At 41.5% G+C, this 22,173-nt stretch overlaps 1 protein-coding gene across 3 annotated transcripts in view; it reads left to right on the top strand.

The window, feature by feature from the left end:
• Dcdc2 (doublecortin domain containing 2) overlaps positions 1-22,173 on the top strand; it is a 135,093-nt gene that overhangs the window by 42,826 nt on the left and 70,094 nt on the right. For all 3 annotated transcript variants that reach the window (XM_090356308.1, XM_090356310.1, XM_090356309.1), the window contains exon 8: positions 7,594-7,753. In XM_090356308.1, coding sequence (XP_090212434.1) covers positions 7,594-7,753 — 160 coding nt within the window. The remainder of the gene's footprint in view (positions 1-7,593; positions 7,754-22,173) is intronic.

Raw genomic sequence — 22,173 nt, forward strand, 5'->3', positions numbered from 1 at the left:
TGGTCCCCTCTTGGATAGAGGGTGTTGTGCTTCTTTCTGTATGACCTTACATGCCAGAAGGAAATGGCCATGTCTTTGTCATTGAGTTACAAGGGCTGTGAGAGCCACCTAGAAGTGAAAATTTGAATTCAAGTCCATCTTAAGACCCTCTTATCTCTTCCTTTTTAAAAAGACCTCCTGTAGTGAGAATCCACAATTAAGTCATCAGTCATGAGACGACTGGCATGAAATGATAAGTGCCAAGATTGGGAAGATGGCAGAGGTGGCTGGAAGTGATCAGTGTTTATGCATAGGGCTAATAGGGGGGTTGGAGACAAAGATAACCACAGGACTCTTTTTTTTTTTTTGCCAGTCCTGGGCTTGAGCTCAGGGCCTGAGCACTGTCCTTGGACTTTCTCAAGGTTAGAGCTCTACCACTTGAGCCTCAGCAACACTTCCGGCTTTTTTCTATATATGTGGTACCAAGGAATCGAACCCGGGTCTTCATGCATGCTAGCCAAGCACTTTAACCACTAGGCCAAACTCCCAGCCCCAACCACAGGACTCTTAAGCTTGGCTACCTGCCAGAGGAAAGGATAGTCCTTTGGTCAGCAAAAGGCAAGTCAGAGGACATAATGACCTGCTTTATTTAGAACATGTTGAGTTGGAAGTGTTACAGAAAGCACTCAGCACACCGTGAGCCCCGCAGAGGGCATGCTGACCATGTACAGATATGAGCTACTAAATAATGGTTTTAGTGTCATTGTGATTCTAATAGCCAGGACAGCATGGTATGGACCAGACAGGCTTAAAGGGAGAGAGAGAGGAAGAAGAAGGAGGAAGAGGAGAGGAGAAGAGAGGAGATAGGGAGGGAGGGAGAGACAGAAAGGACAGGAAGAGGAGAAAGGAGGAGAGGAGAGAGACAAGAGAGGAGAGGAGAGGGGAGAGAAAAAGGAAAGAGAGGAAAAAGAAGGAGGGGGGAGTGGAATTAGAGACCAAAGTACCCAGACTTGGATATAACCAATCTCCTAGGATGGAACGGAAGAGGAATGAGAAGACACCAGTATCTGAAAAATACATTTTGTCACTAAAAAGCTAGCCAAACTCCATTCATTTAGGAGTTGAAATTTGTCTTTTCTCTTACTTTTCTTGAAAATTTTCTAGTAGCAGAATTCTTTCTGCAGAGCATGCAAGCCTTAGCAGAGGAGGTTAAACACAGACTCGAGTCACAGAGGGTCATGGGAAGGTCAAAAAGGTCATGACCTGTCTCTTTGCATTTACTTGACTTTGGAGTTTTGTGTTTATTATTAGGAAATTTGAAAATCTACACTTTTAATGAAATGCTGCAGCATATTTTTGGTTTGAAAAATGCATGGGCAACTACACACGTGAAATCTTTTTTTTTTCTTGTTTAGGAAGTTTTCAGTATCTGCTGGAAATACTGGCTCATCTCATGATGAATACTGAGCGAATTTCTGGGTGTCTGGTACTGAGTTCCAGGGAGACAGAGATAAACAAAATGATCAATACAAACAGTCGATTTGAGGAGAGAGTGGATAGAGTAATGATTTCACAAATCACTGTGTAATTACAAAGTATGATAAAAGTAAAAGAACTAACCCAGTGACATGTGAGATGGGAAAGGGAAAACAGATTCAGATTGTGTATCAGGAAAGGCCATACTGAGGTGGTGGCTGTGAGGCAAAAACAGAAAGTCTATTCACATCCTACAGGAGTCAAGGCCCACAGATGTCACATGTGCTTATTTTCTGTGGCTTAGAAAATCAATTTGCTTAGTCTGTCCCTCTCCCCACAATGTTCCCCAGTACTCTGGATATCCATCCATCCATCCATCCATCCACCCATTCTATCTTTCCTATCTTTTATGCATGCATGCATCCATCTAAACATCCATCTTGCCTTCCTTCCATCTACCCACCCATCCATTTTTCCATCTGTCTCTTCACCCACTTACATACTTGTTAAGCACTTATTGAAACACAAGTGCTATCCTATGCAGGCTGGTAAAGAGACAAAGACTTGACCTTACTGAGAGTTTATTCTAGTTGTGTGTATGTGTGCGCGCATGCGTGTGTGTGTGTGTGTGTGTGTGTGTGTGTGTGTGTGTGTGTGTGTGTGTGTGTTAGGTAGACCATTAATTTCCAAGCTAAAATATGACAGGGCACTATAGTCTATTGAATTATTTGAGGCTGAGACCTTGATATTATAAAAGAAAAAATCCTGCAAGGATGAGGCCAGAATAAAAGGAATCCTGGCTGAAAATGCAAAGATATCCAGGCCATTGGTACAGAGTTTGGCAGTGAAGAGGCACAAAGAAGGCTAGGGTGGCAGAGCACTGGTGATTCAGGCTTGCTCTCCTAGCTACTCAGGGGGCTGAGAGCTGGAGGATCTTAGTTTAAAGCCAACTTGAATGGAAAAGTCTACCAGACTCCACTCTTAAAGGAACCAGCAGAAAAGCCAAGCAGGAGATGTGGTTTAAGTAAGTGGTTGAGCACTAGCAGTGAGCCTAGAAACTGAATATAAGGCTATGAGTTCAGGTCTCAGTATAAGTAAATAAAAAAGAGAAGGGAAAAGAAGGACGGAGTGATCTGAAGTTGGAGAGGCCCAATCATGAAGGCTAAGTGAGGTCCTAGATTGGATGCCACTTGAGGGGTTAAGAAAAAAAGAATGAGGGTTGGGCACGGTGGAATATGCCTGTAATACCCACTGTTCAGGAAGCAGAGGTAGGAAGGTTGCCATTAAAGGTTGGCCAGGGCATAATGTACAAAGCTTTATCTGAAAGACAACCCAAAATTAAAAGGAGTGAACTGTGACATAATGACTGGCAACTATTAAGTGGGAGGGACTTCCTTTAGGAAGTTCCATCTGAACAGAGGAGTTTAGCCTTGACTATAGTGCCTTATGTATATACTGGGTTCTCACCGAACCTGTTTATGGTATGTGTGACTGTCTGGCAGAAAGCCACAACAGAGAAAATGACCTATACTTGTAAACCCAAAATCACAAGCTCTTTTTTTCCCCTCTTTTACCAGCAGGATCAATTTACTCCTTTCTTTTAATTAATAGGTTCTTCTCTGGAGATTGAAGTGTTTTATAGATCATTAACATCCTGGCCTTGAGAAAAGAGAATGAAAGCGAGGAGCACTGTATAGGGAGAGCTGATTTTTCAAACTTTCAGAACCACTAGCAAACCGACAAGGAAGCATCCCTGAACTTAGCAGGGAACCATAACTACAATTCTAGAAATTTATGTGTCCTATGCAGCTTTCTAGGAATTGTTTTATTGTAGGAAGAAGAGAGTGAATGGGTGTGTCTGTGGTGCACAGACAGACAGATGGAGACAGAGAAATGCTACAGAAATGTGCAGAGGACCTTCTGATGCCAAGCTGAGTTGGTCAAGTTGCCCAGTGGAGCCAGACTTGGGGTGGAGTGGGAAATTGAGGTTCTAGGGGGAGAGAAGTAGGCTCTCACTGCCACCAGGGTGACACATGTCTGCTGGGAGAGACACAGTAATTATCCCAGTTGTGAATAATTTTAGGTTGCGATTTTACACTTAGAACAAAAGGAAAACATTAAGTGAATTATCTGGTATTCCACTGAGTTTGAAAAATAAACTCTAGAGGAGGTCCTTTAAACTGAGAGGACCTCACCACATAGGATCAACGCGCCCTCTAGTGGAAAGGAAGTGAAATAAGACAAGCATGGGAAAGACAAAGCCAGGCTAGGTAGTGTTTCAGTGCCTCTGGCAGAATTAGAGAGCTTCAATCAGACCTTGATTTTAAGCACCATACTTACCTAGCAATCTGCTAAGCATTTGTGTTAATGTGCACATAGCACATAGGTGCTCAGTTTTTTCTACTACTTAGAGCGATGTGAGCCAAACTCCCCAATCACGTATCTTCCTCCCATCCCAAACCCCACTACCTCAGGTGACATGTCACAGGTTGAGCCTCAAAATAGCACCGATGGACCCCTCCCCAACCTCACCATCTCCTCAAAATTCTACATCTGAAATCACATATAGTTTACACACTGAAGTACATAATTTGAATTATATAATTTATACATTTATATGTAACTTTCTATACATTTGTTTATTTTAAATTTCATTGTAAAGGTGATATACAGAGGAGTTACAATTACATGATTCCACTCCTCCCTTAAAAGAAGCATTTGAGGGCCGGGAGTTTGGCCTAGGGTTAAAGTGCTTACCTAGCGTGCACGAAGACCTGGGTTTGATTTCTTGTCAAGTCCAGGACTAGTCAAAAAAAAAAAAAAGCATTTGAATTATTTCCCTTCTCTTCCTCCCCCCACTCCTTCTTCTATTTTTTTTTTTGTTGGTTATGGGCTCTGTCCCTGAGCTCTTTAGCTCAAGGCTAGCACTATACCACTTGAGCCATAGCAACACTTCTAGTTTTCTGGTGGTTAATTGGAAATGAGTCTCACAGACTTTCTTATGCCCGGGGCTGGCTTTGAACCATGAACCTTAGATCTCAGCCCCCTGAGTAGCTAGGATTACAGGCGTGAGCCACTGGCACCTGGCTATTTCCTATCTTCTAAATACAAAATAATTCTTTCCTTTTTCTCAGTTTCCTTTACTTTCCACTCACAGACTGCCCAGAGATGAGTCACTGAATGAATGAGTGAAAGTCACTTGTCAAAGGTGCAGAATTGTTTGAGTCAGCTATTTTTTTTAAAATCACCTTTGAGTGTCCCTATCAGAAATGAAGTATTTGTAAAATGTTATCCATCCCCTGGCATTACAGAATAGAATTTTTGCTTCTTTCTGTGACTTTCCCCAGAGAGCTATAGTGAAACACACTTGGTAGCTGCTGAGAATGGTGGGGATGAGGAGGAAAAGAGCGGGTCAGCTTAACTAAAATACTGTGCATGCATGTATTAAAACCCCTTTGAATGTTTACCATACACTAAAACAGTAAGAGACAGGAATATAAAGCAAGTCCTGTCTGAGGTATGACTATTTGTGGGAATGAGAAGCCCATACAGAAGGACTGAAGAAGGGTGAATATGGTCGAATAATTTATGTGCACGTGTAAAGATGGAACAGTGAAGCCTGTTGAGCTTGGCTTGGGAAGAAGAAGAGGAGAGGGGAGAGTGATCTGGGGGGGCGGTGAGTTTGATCAAGGTACATTGTATAACATATAGGAGACCCATATCCAATTATGATAATGAAAAATGTAAAAATACTTAAATATACCACCACCACCACTACCACCAACCCCCATCCTCTCCAAATGCCCTTTGATGGGCTCAGAGCCTCTCAGCCTCAGGATTTTATTCTTGTTCTTGAAAGTTGAGCACCATCTCTGCTATCTGTTTTTGTTGGTTGGCTTTTACTTTTTTTTTGGTCACTCATGGGGCTTGAACTCTGGGCCTGGGCGTTGTCCCTGAGCTCTTCAGCTCAAGACTACCACCCTACCCCTTGAGCCACAGTGCCACTTCCAGTTTTTAAGTGGTTAATTGGAGATAAGAGTCTCACAGACTTTTGTGCCTGGGCTGGCTTTGAATTGTGATCCTCAGAACTCAGCCTCTGAGTAGCTAGGATTACAGGGGTGAGCCACCGCGCCCCACTCTGAGTTTTGCTTTCTATGAGAGTATCTCCCACTGTAGCTGGCCTCAGATGTGCAATCCTCCTTTGTCTCTCCAGTGCTAGTACTAAAGATGCATGCCATCACACTTGGCTAAATTTTTGCTTTTCTTAGGGCTTAGGATTGTTCAATACTGGGCCTTAACAATTGTTATCATTGAGTTGCATCCTCAGACCTCCCTGCCATCTCTGAAGTGTTGCTTCTCTCACTTCAACCTTTAGAATTTAAATTTTATTTGGGGTGTGCATAGCATCTATTGAAAATAGACTAAAATATGGGAATTGGCTGATGTTTTTGGAAATTCTACTATATTAATTTTATCTGTTTTTTTCCCTGTCAGTTTATGGCCTTGCAAGAAAAGAATCACTGAAAAAGAAAAGGGGAAAAAAAAATCTCTGGTTGTAGCTAATGCAATAATTAAATGGAAACTGTATGTCTAAATTGCAGTTGGAACAGGAAATTAAATTATGCAAAAAGCATTATAGATTTGGACAAGTTTTCATACTGTTAATAAATCTATGCATAATTCATATTCTTGTAGGCTACGACAAAATAGCATAAATAACTTCATTTGTTAGGCTGTGAATTTCTCTCTTCTTAATTGGGTGATGGCTAAAACCATTTAAATGCTTCTGGATGACTGAACATATAAATGTTTAAAATGAGCAGTTATAATAGGTTTCTGGGCAGATTTGTTTATTTAACATCACTACATGTATTTGCAGATACTAGCCTGGTACAGATGTGGCATAAAGATTTCACTCAAGATGGCAGGAGTTTGAGAATGTGTTTAGGAAAAGTTGGTCCTTCTCTGTTCTCGGAGTAGGCCCTCCGATGTCCTTTGCCAGGCACTGCATTCATCTCCATCAACATTCCCCTTCATCTTCGCTAGTCCTTTTCCAACTACTAGGGAAATTGAGGCCCCAATGCATTAGAAGTTAGGTAGCCTGCCATCCCAGAGATGTTAATGACAGCAGGAGCCAGCTATTCTGGGTCTCTCAAATGTTCACTATTTCTACCACTTGCAGCTTTGTACTTTAAACAAGCAGGCGGGTGAGTTTTGCACTAGAGAGCCACGAGGTTTATCAGATGGGAGTTTCCTAAAGCAGTGTGTGTGTGTGTGTGTGTGGGGGCAGTACCAGAGCTGTAACCATGCTGCCGTAGTGGCTGTGATCTGACCACCCAGGCACTGTACTAGGGCAGCGGGAGGGGCCGCTGAGTCCACTCGTGCTATGTGCCAGGTCTCCTTGGGAGCCACATGTCTGGGCCAGGAGCAGTCAGCAAGGGTTTGTTTGCCCAAGGGACTACAGCTCCTGCAGGAAGGAGTGGGGCCCATCTGGTCCTGAACTGGCTGCTCACCAGCTGTTGAAGAATTTCTACAAGTACGGCACGATCTTGAAACATCCACTGGACAGCTCGGTTAGAAGCTATTACTAGATTAAGGGATCCAGCTGGGGCGACCATTCCTCACACATCTCATCAGACGAGGACCAGTGCAGGATTAGGGGAGGAGTGATGGCACTCGTCTGCTGAGCTCCAAGGGCTGAGCTCCAGGCCTCATGGCTGCAGCATGGGACAGTGGATTTTTATCTCACCGCATTCGTGTGCAGTGTGAAGGAACAGTACGTGATCTTTGTTTTGAGATGTCAGGGAAGAATTGAACTCACAGATTCATGACATGGGATGGTAGCATACTACCAATGAGCTATCCTTCTCCCCCCCCCCCCAGCCTAGCTCCTAGGCAAAGATCTAGTGCATATGAAATGATCAAGAACAATTTGAGATGGTTTGTTCTTCTTCTTCTTCTTCCTTTGCTGAACCCTTCTTCCGCTTTCGAGAAGGTACATTGGGAGCCAGTGTGGTGTGAAAACGGGCAGGCACAGGCAGGCTCTGTTGATCACTAGCTATTGACCTGTGTGTACTGACAAGCCCCTTGGGAGTTCATTAGCTAATCAAGAGCTAATCCAGTGGTTTTTCCATTCAGGGAAATGATCACCAGTCTAAGTCAACAATTGGATCCAGCGACAACTCATCCCCCCAGCCCCTGAAGAGGAAAGGGAAGAAAGACGTCAATGCAGAAAAGCCACCCAAAGCGAAACAAAACACGAAGCTGAAGAATTCCCAACAAGAAGTGGAAAACACCGGTAAGTTTGTTGCACTTATTTGTCATGGTTTTCTTGAGCACGTGGTAAGATATTTTTAACTCTGGAACTGAGATCTTCAAGTCATCTCTTACCCTTGTAGGATTTGAAGAAGATTATGGGGCTGGTCTTGCTCAGTTATCTTTGTACTGAGGTGCTATATCCTGTGGATACAAGTCGAGATCAAAGCTTCTTAAGGTGCTCCTATTAGAAAAAAAAAACAAACAGAATAATTTACCCTCTTCTGCTTCTACTCAGAGTACTTGGTCAACATCATTGGTCAGTTGTCATGGCATTGATCTCTATCATCTGTGATATCTAACACATGTGCACATACTTTTCTTTTTTTTTTCATTTCTTTTTTTTTTTTGCCAGTCCTGGGCTTGAGCTCAGGGCCTGAGCACTGTCCTTGGACTTTCTCAAGGCTAGAGCTCTGCCACTTGAGCCTCAGCACCACTTCCGGCTTTTTTCTATGTATGTGGTACCAAGGAATCAAACCCGGGTCTTTGTGCATGCTAGGCAAGCACTTTAACCACTAGGCCAAACTCCGGGCCCATACTTTTCTTTATGGTATATTCCAGTCCTGGGATTTGAACTCAGAATATTGGGTACTGTCCTTAAGCTTTTGTGCTCAAGGGTAGTGCTTACTGTACCACCTGAGCCACAGCTCCACTTCCAGTTATTGTAGTTAATTGGAAATGACAGGCTTTCCTGCCCCAGACTGTCTTCTTACTGTGATTCTCAGATCTCAGCCTCCTAAATAGCTAGGATTATAGATGTCAACTGCCAGTACCTGGCTATATTTTTTTAAAAAGACTTCTTTTATGAGCATACATTAGGTGTACAGAGGGGTCCATCACAATTAAACTCATTCCTTCCCACATACTTCTTCATTCTCTTCCACTCCCTCTTAAAACAATTTCACCTTTCCCCCCTCTCGCTCTCTTTTTACCAGTCCTGGGTCTTGAACTCAGGCCCTGAGCACTGTCCTTGGGCTTTTTCAAGGCTAGAGCCTCTACTACTTGAGCCATAGCACCACTTCCAGCTTTTTTTTTTCTATGTATGTGGTATTAAGGAATTGAACCCGGGTCTTCGTGCATGCTAGGCAAGCACTGAACCACTAGGCCAAACTCCCAGCCCCTCTCTCTTTTTCTTTAAATTGGCAATACTTGGTTTTGAACTCAAGGCTTCAAGCTTACTAAACAAGTCCTCTACAACTTGAGCCACAACACCAGCTTCATTTTCCTACATGCTTATCACGATTCATCTTTCCAGAAAAGATGCTTCCTTGATTTAATCAATCCCCAAGAGAATAGCAGACACATGACAATTGCCCATAAAAAATTTAAAAAACCCATATCCATCCAAATTAGTCATTTTAGCTTTTCATAACAGGAAAGAGACAGTACAAAATAAAATGAATGCAAAGAGTATTGTGTATTAATTCTGAGATTTTTTAATAGCATGAAACAAAGGCAGGATGAATGCAGTGATGAGGTTTGTGTGCAGAGAGGTTATTTTGATTTCCAAGTGTGTTCTGAGCCAGATGAACTCGTAAGAATGGGTGATGCAGGAACAAGGAGGCAAGAACAGACTTACACAGAGGCCCCGATGTCAGGGCTCCCACTTGCCCTAGCAGTGAGTCATGCTGGGGTGATTAAGGGGAGCATGGATAGGGTAAGGTTTCAGTCAGTAGGAAGCTCTAACTCATAGCAAAGTCAACATGAAGAGTCCAGCTAGCATTACTAGAATTCTGGATCACTGAAGAGTCAGAGGAAGAGATGGGTCTAGGTTAAATGAGTGTGCCCGCTCCCCAGAGAAGAGGGAGTCGGGAAGAGGTTTGTGTCCTCCAGAATGTAAGTTGATAGAAATCAGCCATCTAGATCCCTTTCTGAATTCCTTTCTAGACTCTATTGGACTTGAACTCTTGGCCTGAATGATGCTTCTTATTTTCTTTCACACAAGGGCTGGTGCTCTACTACTTGTGTCACAGCTCCATTGCTGGCTTTTTGCTGGTTAATTAGATGTAAGGATCTCACAAAGTTTCCTCACCAGGCTGCCTTTGATCCATGATCCTCAGATCTCAGCCTTCCATGAGCCACTGGCACCTGGCTTAGATTCCTGTTGTAGTCCTACCACTGACCTTGGGCAATCTACCTAACTGTATTGTCCCATTTTCTTCAAAAGGTAGGTTTGAGTTGTGATTTAAAAAATATATTTGGGGGCCAGGAGTTTGGCCTAGTGGTAGAGTGCTTACCTAGCATGCACGAAGACCTGGGTTCGATTCCTTGGTACCACATACTTAGAAAAAGCCGGAAGTGATGCTGAGGCTCAAGTGGTAGAGCTCTAGCCTTGAGAAAAATCCAAGGACAGTGCTCAGGCCCTGAGTTCAAGACCAGGACTGGCAAATATATATATATATATATATATATATATGTATATATATGGCTTATCTTGAAACTTTGGAGTCCTTTCTATGACCAAGATACAAGGTGGCCAGGATGTGGTCAGGATGAAATATAATCAGAAAGTGCTTATTGAGTGCCTATTAGATTGTAGGAACCAAAGAGGAGAAGTGAGTCTGGAAGAACATGCCATACCTTCAGAATGAAAAAAAGACAACCAAGGCTTTATTTCAATCAATAAATACTAAGTTGTGAAAGGCCCCAAGGCCATGGGTTATGTATTACCAGGACTTCTTAAATCCTCAGTGCTGATACAGATTTTATAGATATGAAGCACCTAATAATGTTGAATGAAAGAAGCTAATAAATAGACATCACTGTAATACCTTAAAACCCACTAAGTAACAGAAGCCATTTAAAAATGTTCATGAGTTATTGTCTAAAAGGCTTACAGAAGATATGCTTTGCTTATTGTCTGTAAGGCTCTTATTAGCTTACAGAAATCCCAGTTACTACTTCTAGTATATTTTTAAAAATCTTTGGATTTATCAGTTGTCCCTGGAAAGAAAGAGAGCAATTATCTTTCCAGGTTACATTATTTGTAGAGACTTGTGAACACAAGTCTTATTTGATAGCCCTCTAGGAAAGAAACCTTTATTAGAGAGTTGAGCTGCCAGTATTTAGCTTTTGTGGACATTCACAAATAGTATGTGTGTGGGCATGAAAACATCAACCTCATGCTTACCATGGAACCAAGTGGTTTTCAGAAAGTGTAAGGGAGAGTGCTGATTTGTTCATAGTCTTGAGAGAATACTGCAATTGCTTTAGATAATTGCTCATCTTAAGTGGGTATTTTCCAATGTAGTTTTGTAAATGTGCAGATGATAGGTTTTTAAAATGGCTTGTGCCTTTCAAGTAAAGGTGTCAGAGATAAAATTTCTTTTCCCCATTAAAGGACTTTTACCCTGGATGTAGACTGCATGGGGGAATTTAGATGAAGTGGTTTGTCTTGATGTTTTGATAGAAAAAACATCACCTTGCCCCAATAATGGGAAAAAAAAAGATTTTGTCTCAAGTTGTTACTTGATAAGTTTTACTATTAGTGTAAGTCCATGCTACTTCATCTCCAGAGGTCCTGGGATGTAGAAACTTCCCAGTTTAGGCTATTCAAAAAGTGTTTTTCCCACCTTTCTCTTTCCTTAATTTGAATGCCACCTATACTAGAATTTTGAACCAAGTATATGCTTTTTGATACCCAGACCTTGAGGACTTTTAGTCTCTAGAGAGCTAAAAATAATAACAACTTGAAGCAAACAAAAGGTAAAGAGTATGGGAAATCAAAAGAATGAGCTAAAACGTACCAGTTCGATTTTAGAAATGAAATCTACATAGTCTTTTCTGTTTGAAATATGTTTAAATTGTGGTGTTAGGCTTAGTCTTTTCTTTTACAAAGTGTAAAATTTTAGGATTACATTGATTATTTGTCTTAATATCATGTACCACATTATGCAAATATTTGGTCCAGTCTTCTTTACCTATATATTATTCTCATCTAAATTAACTAATTTATTGTTGTTTTGCCACTCCAGAGGCTTGAACTCAGAACATGGGCACTGTGTCTAAACTTTTCTTTTCTTTTTTTTTGCTCAAGGCTGGTGCTATATCACTTAAGCCACAGCTCTACTTCTGACTCTTTTTTTTTTTGGTGGTTTACTGGAGACAAAAGCCTTATGGACTTTCCTGCTGGAGTTGGCTTTCAACTAAGATCCTCTGATCTCAGCCTCCTGAGTAGCTAAGATTACAGGCATGAGCCTGTAATTACAGGCTTATCTTGATTTTAAAAAATAATTTTGATTCTAGTTGAACATTGTACTCATTTGAAAAGATATGAATGGATGTCTACATGGGCAATGCTGATGTCAGACTCTAGATGGCAACCTGAGTCTAATTTTATTATCCCCTTTTCCTCTTTTTTTGTTTTTTTTTTGACTTTCTTTCAGTAATAGTAATAAGGCTTAATAATTCAAGCAAGCAGTGACATATTTCTTCAGGGAAACAAAATACTATTTTCTCTTGGTAGCCAAGATACGAAGTAAGATTGGTGGGGTGATTGATGAAGTTGGGTGTGAAATGCATTCTTAGAGCCGAATTTAAATACCAGCCTAAGTGACCAGCGAGTGTTTTTGTCACACTTTCCACTTGAGTTGTAATGCCTTGAGATATGTTTTTTTAGAGGCGTTAATTGGCCATATTTTCCATGAGGAGCAAGACAGTCATAATTATTATTTTTGAAATAGAATTATGGCTAATCAGTATTCATGGGTACTAGTCATATCTGATGTATGAAAAATCTGAGGGCCTTTATAACTCTCGGAGCAAGGAAAGTAGTGTGAGTCCAGTTTAGAAATATCAGAAGGAGTCCAAAGAAGATATAGCCTGTTCTGTATTGGTGTTACATATGCTGCTGCATTGGTAAGTACTTTTCGTGTTGCTGTTGATGTAAGACTTGAACTTGAGGCCTGGATGCTGTTCCTGAGCTCTTTTGCTCAAGGCTAGTACTCTATCACTTTGAGCCAAGCATCATTTCCAGTTTTATGGTGGTTAATTGGAGATAAGAATCTCACGGGGCCTTTTTTTTTGAACCACAATCCTGAGATCTCAGCCTCCTGAATGGCTAGGATTACAAATGTGAAGCACCAGCACCTGGCTTTGAGCAGTACTTTTTTTTTTTTAAATGGCAAAGTATTGAGATGCAGCAAAAAGCACAGCTTCCCTTCTTTTGAAGGATGCAGCAGTCTCTTTCAATTTGCACCCATGTATCCATGCATGTGTTTGTGCACATAAACACACAGGCCATGCGTCTACATGAGCACCCATTTTTTTGTTGATGGATACAGTTCCTGGTTTAGTTACAATGAGACATCCCAAGAACCTTGTGATATTTCAATGTCGGATGAATGGTTTGGAGCAGGTGCAGTACTGGCTGATGGAGGCCTGAGTATTATGATTTTGTTGGGTGACTGCCCTTGAGCAGGCATGCTCTTAAGTTTCCTGATAGCTACAACCTGCACATGTTTTGGCCTACCTCACCCCAAGCCCTTAGAACCTACGTCCTTCTCTATGCCTGAATTTCCTTCTCCATGACTTATGAACCCACCTCTTCTCCTAGGCTATCAGGGCCATTTCCTGCTCCCTGCCCCGAATAAGCACTGACTAAGCCCCATATACTTTGTAACTCCATTTTATCTCCTGTGAACCAATTGCTCTGAGCTTACACATTTTCTCCCAATAGAAAAATTCAGTCTTCATCAAGGAGTTTTCCAGGATGAAGCAAGCCAATTTTTCTTCTTAATTTCAGTAACCAAACTCCATCTACCATCCACAAATGCTAAGATATGTTCACATGCATTCTTTATATCTTTATATTAGTGTTGCCTATATATAAAAGAGCAGTACAATATGAGAAAAAGGCCAGTCCTGCTTACATATAATAATATTACTTTGGTTTTGTATGATGGCCTAATCTCAAGCCACACATAGCACTAGCAGACAAGGAAGAGCTTTTCTACATGGTATGCTGTCTACATGGTATGCTGGGCCATTTTTTTTTTGTAGACTGGCTTCTTTTATGTATGGCACTATTTTGAGTCTTGTGTTGCCCTAGTTTCCAACATGAGGTATAATCTCCACATGCCATGCATTATCACAAAGAGATCAAGATAACGATAAAATATCATGAGAGCACTTGTGAGCCTCTAAAGTTTAAAACTATCCCATTTATTCTTATTTTGTACAATTGGATGATAACAGTAAATTAGTTCTGTGAAATAGGGTAAGATGTTGCTCCCTTTTGAATGCCCTCATAAAGACCACTTTTTATTATGTAGAGATAGAAGCCCTGCCCCTGCATATATGCATGCACACGTGAGTGTATGTGAGTGCAAGTGCATGCATGTGTGATGTGTTCTCTTTGGACTGGTGGTAGCTTCCTTTCTCCTAGACTTTGTTTTGCTTTGTCAGTAGTTTCATGGACTTTTGATAGATATTTCTAATTAAAAGAGTTTGATCCTCCAATCTAAATTTGGGGATTATTGGATCATGTAAAATTAAGCCATGTTGTGTGTGTGTGTGTGTGTGTGTGTGTGTGTGTGTGTGCGCACTTGTGTGGTAGGATTCTCCTTGCTTTTGATTTAGAAACATTCTAAAATATTTCTTTATGGTTTTTTGACCTTGAGATCCTTTTGCTTCTGCCTCCCAGGTGCTGGGATTATAGGTGTGAATCACGATGCCTGATTTCATACTGTTTCTCTTTTTGGGATCCTTGTCAATAGGATCCCTGGTAACATTATTTTTCTCTTGAGTCCAATGTGAGAAACACCAGAGTACTCAGAGAAGGCAGCATTTTCACACACTAGCTGCTGGGTACCGAAGAACTCAGTCTCACTCATCCTCACAGTTACCATATGAGGTAGTGTCATCCTTACTACCATCATCCCCATTTTACTGTACAAAGAAATGAAAGCTTCCAAGGGTTAAGAGGTTTGTATACAACCAAGCAAGCAGCTAATAGTGGAAAATCAAACCTACTTGTTCTGTCTGTAACAGAGTTGTTGTCTAGGCCACAGAGGCTCAAACCCAGGCAGCATAACTCTAGATCCTGTGTTTCTCAGTGCCACGCTCAACTGTCCCATCCATCAGCAAATGATGCACTAATTCATGATGGTGTGTGCACATAGGGACCAACAATCATGTTTATTAGTGATGGGAAAAATAAAATAAAATTGACAGCAGGCATTTGAAAGCCCTTATGTTCAACACAAACTAAAGAATGATAGTAAGAGACTGAGTCACTATTTATTTTATACTTTGCCTCATTAAATCTGTGCTCCCTTAATAGTTATAAAGCAATTTAATGGGATTTCATGGTGGCAGGAGAGAAGGTATATTATCCTCACTGGGTGAGGAGGTAGATCCAGGCTTAAGTTGAGAGAAAATCTTTTCCAACATGAGCCCTGCTCATGGGTCTGACACTCCTTCATCTCTGTAGCCTTCCTTGTTCTCCCGAGCACTCATACTCGCTCTTCTCTCTCGTACACAGCACAAAGACACTCAGATGTCCATCAAGCACCCAATACATAGACACACAGATACACACTCCTGGTGGTTGCCCCTACTCTGTCTGACTCAGTCCCCCTCTATCTCTGTGTTCCTATAAAATTGTATTTGTATGTTGAGCCAACACAACCCATAACCAGACACATGTGCACAATTTTTAAAATTCCAAGTGTTGGGCCGGGAGTTTGGCCTAGTGGTAGAGTGCTTACCTAAGCATGCACAAAGACCCAGGTTTGAGTCCTCAGTACCCACTTACATAGAAAAAAGCCAGAAGTGGTAACTCAAGTGATAGAGCTCTAGAGTCTTGCAAAAGCCCAAGGATAGTGCTCAGGCCCTGAATTCAAGGCCCAGGACTGGTAAAAAGAAATTCCAAGTATCTAGTACAAGACTTCACAGAATTCTCTCATGTTTAGTTCATTGCCAAATCAAGTTCTTTCTAAAATCAGTTGCAAAAATGGATCTCCTTTAGTCAGGCAAGAGGCAGGTACAGGAGCAGATGGTTCATGCCTGGAACCCTAGCTTCTCAGGAAGCTGAGATCTGAGGATTGCAGTTTGAAGCCAGCCTGTCTATGAGACTCTTTATCTCTAATTAACCATGCCAAAATTGGAAATGGAGCTGTGGTTCAAATTGGTAGAGCGCCAGCCTTGAGCAAAATAACCCTGAGTTCAAAATCCCATGTCTGATAAAAAAGGAAAATACAAAATGAAGATTATTTTTGTAGGGCACCTGGAGGGGCAAGGGTTAGAGAGTATAGCTTCTGCCACTGATACTCAGAATATGTCGAACAAAATTTCTTTCTTGAAAATCTTTGCTTGTGGGGTCCTCAGGTCTTTGGTTCTAGTCCCCAAGGTGTCATCTAGGCCCACAGCACGTACTGTGTCTCAGATTTTTATCATTCTGTGAATTCCTTGTTGCTTCTCTTCTGTGTGGATATGGTTTCTAGGAACTTATGCTTACTCATTTGCTGATTGGCTCCAATAGACTCTGAAGAATGAGTAGAGAGATGGTTGTTATTTTCTTGAGACCCAACCTGCCTGAGTGTGTCTTCATCATATTACTTTGGGTAGATGGAGAATTCTTTTTTTTTTTTTGCCAGTCCTGGGTTTGAGCTCAGGGTCTGAGCACTGTCCTTGGACTTTCTCAAGGCTAGAGCTCTACCACTTGAGCCTCAGCACCACTTCTGGCTTTTTTTTTCTATGTGGTACCTAGGAATTGAACCAGGCCTTTGTGAATGCTAGGCAAGCACTCAACCACTAGGCCAAACTCCCGGCCGAGATGGAGAATTCTTGCTTGAGATGGTTTTCACTGAGAATTTTGAACATATAGACAGAATTGACAGGTGGTGTCTTCTTCCACTCAGAACTTAGAATGTTACTCTACTGGCCCTTTTCTTTGTTGCTGTTTTCTTAAACTATCTGATAATATTCCAAGGCTTGTTAGTTTAGATTTTTCCATAAAAGCTTAGTTTATTAGATGATGAAGAGGAAGTATGGGGGGGTAGGTGTATCCACTGCTTGTAGTTCCTTGGGAGGAGGTCCAGGAATGGATGAGCAGGTGAGCAGGTAGCAGGTAAAAGGAGTAATATATATATATATATATATATATATATATATATATATATATATATTATAGGCTAGTCCTGGGGTTTGTACTCAAGGCCTGAGCAGTATCCTTGGGCTTTCTCAAGGCTAGAGCTCTATCACTTGAGCCATAGCATCACTTCTGCCTTTTTTGTCTATGTGTGTGGTACTGAGGATTTGAACCCAGGTCTTCGTGCATGCTAGGCAAGCACTCTACCACTAGGCCGAACTCCCGGCCCTGGGAGTAATATTTTTGATACTGCTGTGGACAACTGTGTTCAAGCTTGCTTAGACCCTCCAAGAGAGCCTATGGAACACCTCTCAGAATGGTTTCACTCAGGGGTAAGGAAATTGGGTGTGTGCCTGCCAATTCTCATTTTTCATAGACTGACGGCTGTACTTGTAATATGAACTGCCTGGTGGTTTACCACTTGTTCTCATACCTCCATTTCTGGTTTTTTGGTGGTTAATGGGAGATAAGAGTCTCATAGACTTCTGGCCTGGACTGTCTTCAAATTGTGATCCTCAGATCTCAGCCTAATATGCAGCTAGGATTATTGGCGTGAGTCACCAGCACGTGACTTGTCATATCTTTTTGAAGTCTATATTTGTCCTTCTTACCATATTGTTCTGGTTCCTCTGAATCTTTTTTCCCTTCACCACCCTCTCCCCCTTACTCTGTGTGTCTGTGTATGTGTGTGCATGTGCACAGGTGTGTGAGTCTCAATCCCAAAGGTGGCTTTCCTCAAATGATTGCAGAGCCTTGGCAATCTGTTCATATTTATGAGCAAGGTACTAGTGAGTTGACCGAACTCTATGCCTGGATGGGAACTGTTGATTGGCATTGACTTCATCTGGTCTTTGTCATCATCATTATCATCTCTGTGGTCCCCCTCCTTCTCTTCCTACCCTTTTACATCCTTCCCCTCCCCCTCCCCTCTCCCTCTCCCTTTTCCTCCTCCTCCTCCTCCTCCTCCTCCTCCTCCTCCTCCTCCTCCTCCTCCTCCATCACCATTTTAGGTTTACATTCCATAAATGAGCAAGGTTTATCTCACTCAACAGATCTATCCAATTCCCTGCAAATGTCATAATTTCACTTTTCTTTCTAGATGAGTAATAATCTATGGTGTATGTGTACCTTTTTTCCTTTTTGTTAGTACACGAAAACTACAGGAAAATTTACTAGGAAAAGAATATAACCTTTTGTTGTTGTGCTGCTCTACCATTTGAGCCATATCACCACTTCTGGTTTTCTGGTGGTTAATTGGAGATAAGACTCTCATGAACTTTCCTGCCTGGGCTGACATTGAACCATGATCCTCAGATCTCAGCTTCCTCAGTAGCTAGGATTACAAGTGTGAGCTACCAGTGTCCAGCTCTTTGAGGTTCTTACATGCATTTCTCACCAGTGATCTAAGGTAAATGAAAGAGGAATATCCCTTTACGCTCCTACTTTGAAGATGAGAAAAAGAAGTGAACAGTTAAGTTACATGCTCAAGGTAACATAGCTGCTAAGTAGTAGAAGGAAATTGAAACCCACTCCAGAATCTAAACATTAGTATTTATTAACTTTACTTTTTTGAGCTCTGATTTCCATGTAATGTTATATCATATTACACATCCAGAAATAATAGCATCTACTAATACTGTTTCATATCCTCAACAAGCACCATATCCGGTTCTGGGGATGCAATGTAGTAGCAGACTTCTCCCCTCAAGCCTCAGCATATTTAAAATATCACTACCTCAGTACATGTTGGGAAGGAAATTCCCCCTTCCCTGCAGTGCTAACTGCAGGGACAGCCATGAAGGATAGGGAATAATGACCACTGAAGTGGAACAGTCTCCAAGGGAGGAGGGGGAATCAATCCTGGGCAAGGAGGGAGGCTGAGTGCAGTGTGGAGGCATGTAGACTCTTAAGTAGATTTCTGTGGACATGTCAAGAGGATAAGGAGAGAGAACATGGAATTTGCAATAGGTGTAATAACATTATAACACTGGTGGGTGTCTACTTTTCCAGAGTCTCACATTTTCCAGAGAGTTCTACCAGATAAATATGAATGTTCTGCTAGGAGAGCTCAGAAAATGAGGTTCAGAAAGCTCCATGACTTCTCCAGCATTTCAAAGACCTTTCTAGGCTTTGTGACCTTTTCCCAGCATGGTGGGGACAGAATACTGGTCTTTGTTCTTAGGAAAGCCATATCTGGCAGCCTCACTGGCCAGGGCTGAGGTTGTAGCTATAAGCTCAGGAAGCCCAACAAGGGAATGGCCAGCCCTAGCTGTGTTTTGAAGAGACAGCCAAGGATAGACAGTTGTGTGGATTCTGGATTAGGGCAGTTTCCTAGAGGTAGGAGAATCTAGAAGTCATTTAATAAGTAACTGACAAGGAAAGGGATGATGGGGAATATATTAGCCTCTGACAAGTGAGATGAAGAGAGGAGAGCAGATATGACATGTGTAGAGGTAACAGGATTCACATAGCATGCCATCCACTGATGCAGGCAGGTATATGGGACATGAAGTAGGACCCTTGTGAGGAGACACTGAGTATACTATTATAGGGGAGATGGCTGTTGCCATTAAGTCTCAAGGGAGGGAATGGCAGCTATGTGGCATCCAGCCAGAAAAGTGATTTGGAGGAAGATATCGCTCTATATGTTGATTGGAAGTTGCCAGCCAAAAGGTGAGGTTGAGAGCTGTAGGAAAGGAGAAAAGGAAAAGATAGTGGGGGTGCTGGTGGCTCAGGGCTGCAATCACTACTCAGGAGGCTGAGCTCTGAGAATCGCAGTTTGAAGCCAGCTCAGGCAGGAAAGTCTGTGAGACTCTTATCTCCAATAAAAGTCTCAGAAAAAGCCAGAAGTGAAGTTGTAGCTCAAATGGTGGATTGCTAGCCTGAGCACAGAGGCTCAGGGAAAATGCATAGGCCCTGAGTTCAAGCCCTAGGACTAGCAAAAAAAAAACACCCCAAACCCAAAAGCAAACAAAACCCTCTCAAAAAAACTCATTCCATAAGCCTTGAAGAAAAGAAGAAATGAATCAATGTTGACTCCTTAAAAGCAAGTGCCAGAAGTAGGATGCAAAGAAGTAGAACTGGAAAACACAAATAGAGCTTATACCTCTAATTACCTCCTTTGTTGTGCAGAGCAAACACTCTAGAGGTACTCACAGTTATGGTTTGAAATTCGCAGATCTGAACAGTGAAATGTAGAAAAATTTAGTAACTTGCACACTGCTCCAAGCTGAGTGGCATTTAATAACAGGGCAGCTATCTTCTTTTTAAGATAGGTGTTATAGCAAGTGAACCAAGGCTGTTTGACCTGAAGGTTAGATCTTCTCCCATAATTACAGTAACTTCAACTTCACGACACTTGTTCCTAGCCTTATCTGCTGAAAAGATTCTGTGCATAACAAATACAAGGCACTCGTGTGTATGTCCTGTGAGTGTACCTGTGTGACTACGTACCCACATGGGCTAGCTTCCGTACAAGTGGAAAAGCACTAGCATTTCAGATCAACTTAAAGGACATGGCATTCTGGAGAGTACTGAACAAAATAATAGCAAGCAAATTCATCTAATATCTATCTTTAATGAGGGTTAAGGAAAAATGATGGGTGAGAATTCAGAAATTGTTTTATTTGTAGGAGGTAAACATTTTGCAATCAAGAGGAATGGCTACTTTTTTTGGGGTAACTATTTTATTACTATAAAAGGACTAATTAAAAGAATAGATAGTGGGGCCGGGAGTTTGGCCTAGTGGTTAAAGTGCTTGCCTAGCATGCATGAAGACCCGGGTTCGATTCCTTGGTACCACATACATAGAAAAAAGCCGGAAGCGGTGCTGAGGCTCAAGTGGTAGAGCTCTAGCCTTGAGAAAGTCCAAGGACAGTGCTCAGGCCCTGAGCTCAAGCCCAGGACTGGCAAAAAAAAAAGAATAGATAGTTTGCATGTCATAATATATCAGAGCAAAGGTAAACATGGTGATTTTTCTCTGAAATGAAAGCATTCTATCATGCGCCAGTCACTATGACCAAAGTTCTCAATAATTCAGTGTTGTTTCAGAAGAGGTGGGCTGCCATTGTTCTGGGAGGTGCAGAGAACAACTTCCCAGGACTACACTTGAACACAAACTATGGGCACTGTTTCTGACAAATGACTTCCATGGTTTCTTTTCCTTCTTTTTTTCTGTTGTGGTGGTTAATTGGAAATAAGAGTCTCATGGACTTTCCTGACCAGGCTGGCTTTGAACTAGAATTCTTAGATCTCAATAGCTAAGTAACTACTGAGTAGCTAAGATGACAGGTTTGAGCCACCAATACCATGTTTTCAATGACACTTTTATTTGGTTCCTGCATGTTTGGCATTTATTATATTTTCAGTTTGGGGGGGGGCTTGCTAACTAAAAACAGGATGGTAGACCTAAATGGTACAACACTCTAACTTTTTAGATGGACTTTTTCAGCTTTTATGAAATTTTTTATTTTCTGAGCAAGCCTGTGACAGGACAAGGGAAATCAGTTTTCTTTGAGGGTTGTAAGACAGTTGCTCAATTTTTTTAAAAGAATTTATTAATGTTGATTTTTACATCGTATTTTAAATGACAAGTTTAACATACAAGTGTTCAAAGAGGGAATCTCTATTTACAATCACTGGGACTTAGTATTTAGAACTTAATCACAATTAGGCTAAGGGTTTGTATGTCATAGAAACATTAATTTATGAAATAAAACATTATGTTTATAGAGTCATAGATTTTTATGTCTATATAGTTATGTTTGTATTTCCATTACCATGTCCATAGCTTTGGGTATGCAGTTATTGAGTCCTCGCTCTTGTACTCTTTGGATTTAATAGCCACATATTAAGGATACCATGTGCCTTTTGATCCTTAGGTCTTGATTTGTCTCACTCAACATGATTCGCTCTAGATTCATCCACTTCCCTGTGAATGCCATTATTTTATCTTGTCTGTTGGCTATGTAGAATTCCATTGTGTATATATACCACATTTTCTGTATCCATTCATCTGCAGTGGGCATCTGGATTGTTTCCATCGCCTGGCTATTGTGAATAGTGCAGAGATGAACATAGCTGAGCAGGTGTCCTTATATCTTGGGTCATGATGTTCAGGATAGATGCCCAGAGGTGGTATGGCGGGATCATAGAGAAGGTCTATTTTCAGTTCTTTAAGAAACCTCCATACTGCCTTCCAGAGTGGCTGAATTAGTTTGCATTCCCACCAGCAGTGCAGTAGGGTTCCATTTTCTCCACAACCCCGCCAGCAACGGTCATTGTCTAAGTTCAAAATCTTGACCATTCTTGTT

This window comes from Megascapheus bottae, chromosome 22 (genome assembly GCF_031878675.1).
Source record: "Megascapheus bottae isolate mThoBot1 chromosome 22, mThoBot2.hap1, whole genome shotgun sequence".
NCBI lineage: Eukaryota > Metazoa > Chordata > Mammalia > Rodentia > Geomyidae > Megascapheus > Megascapheus bottae.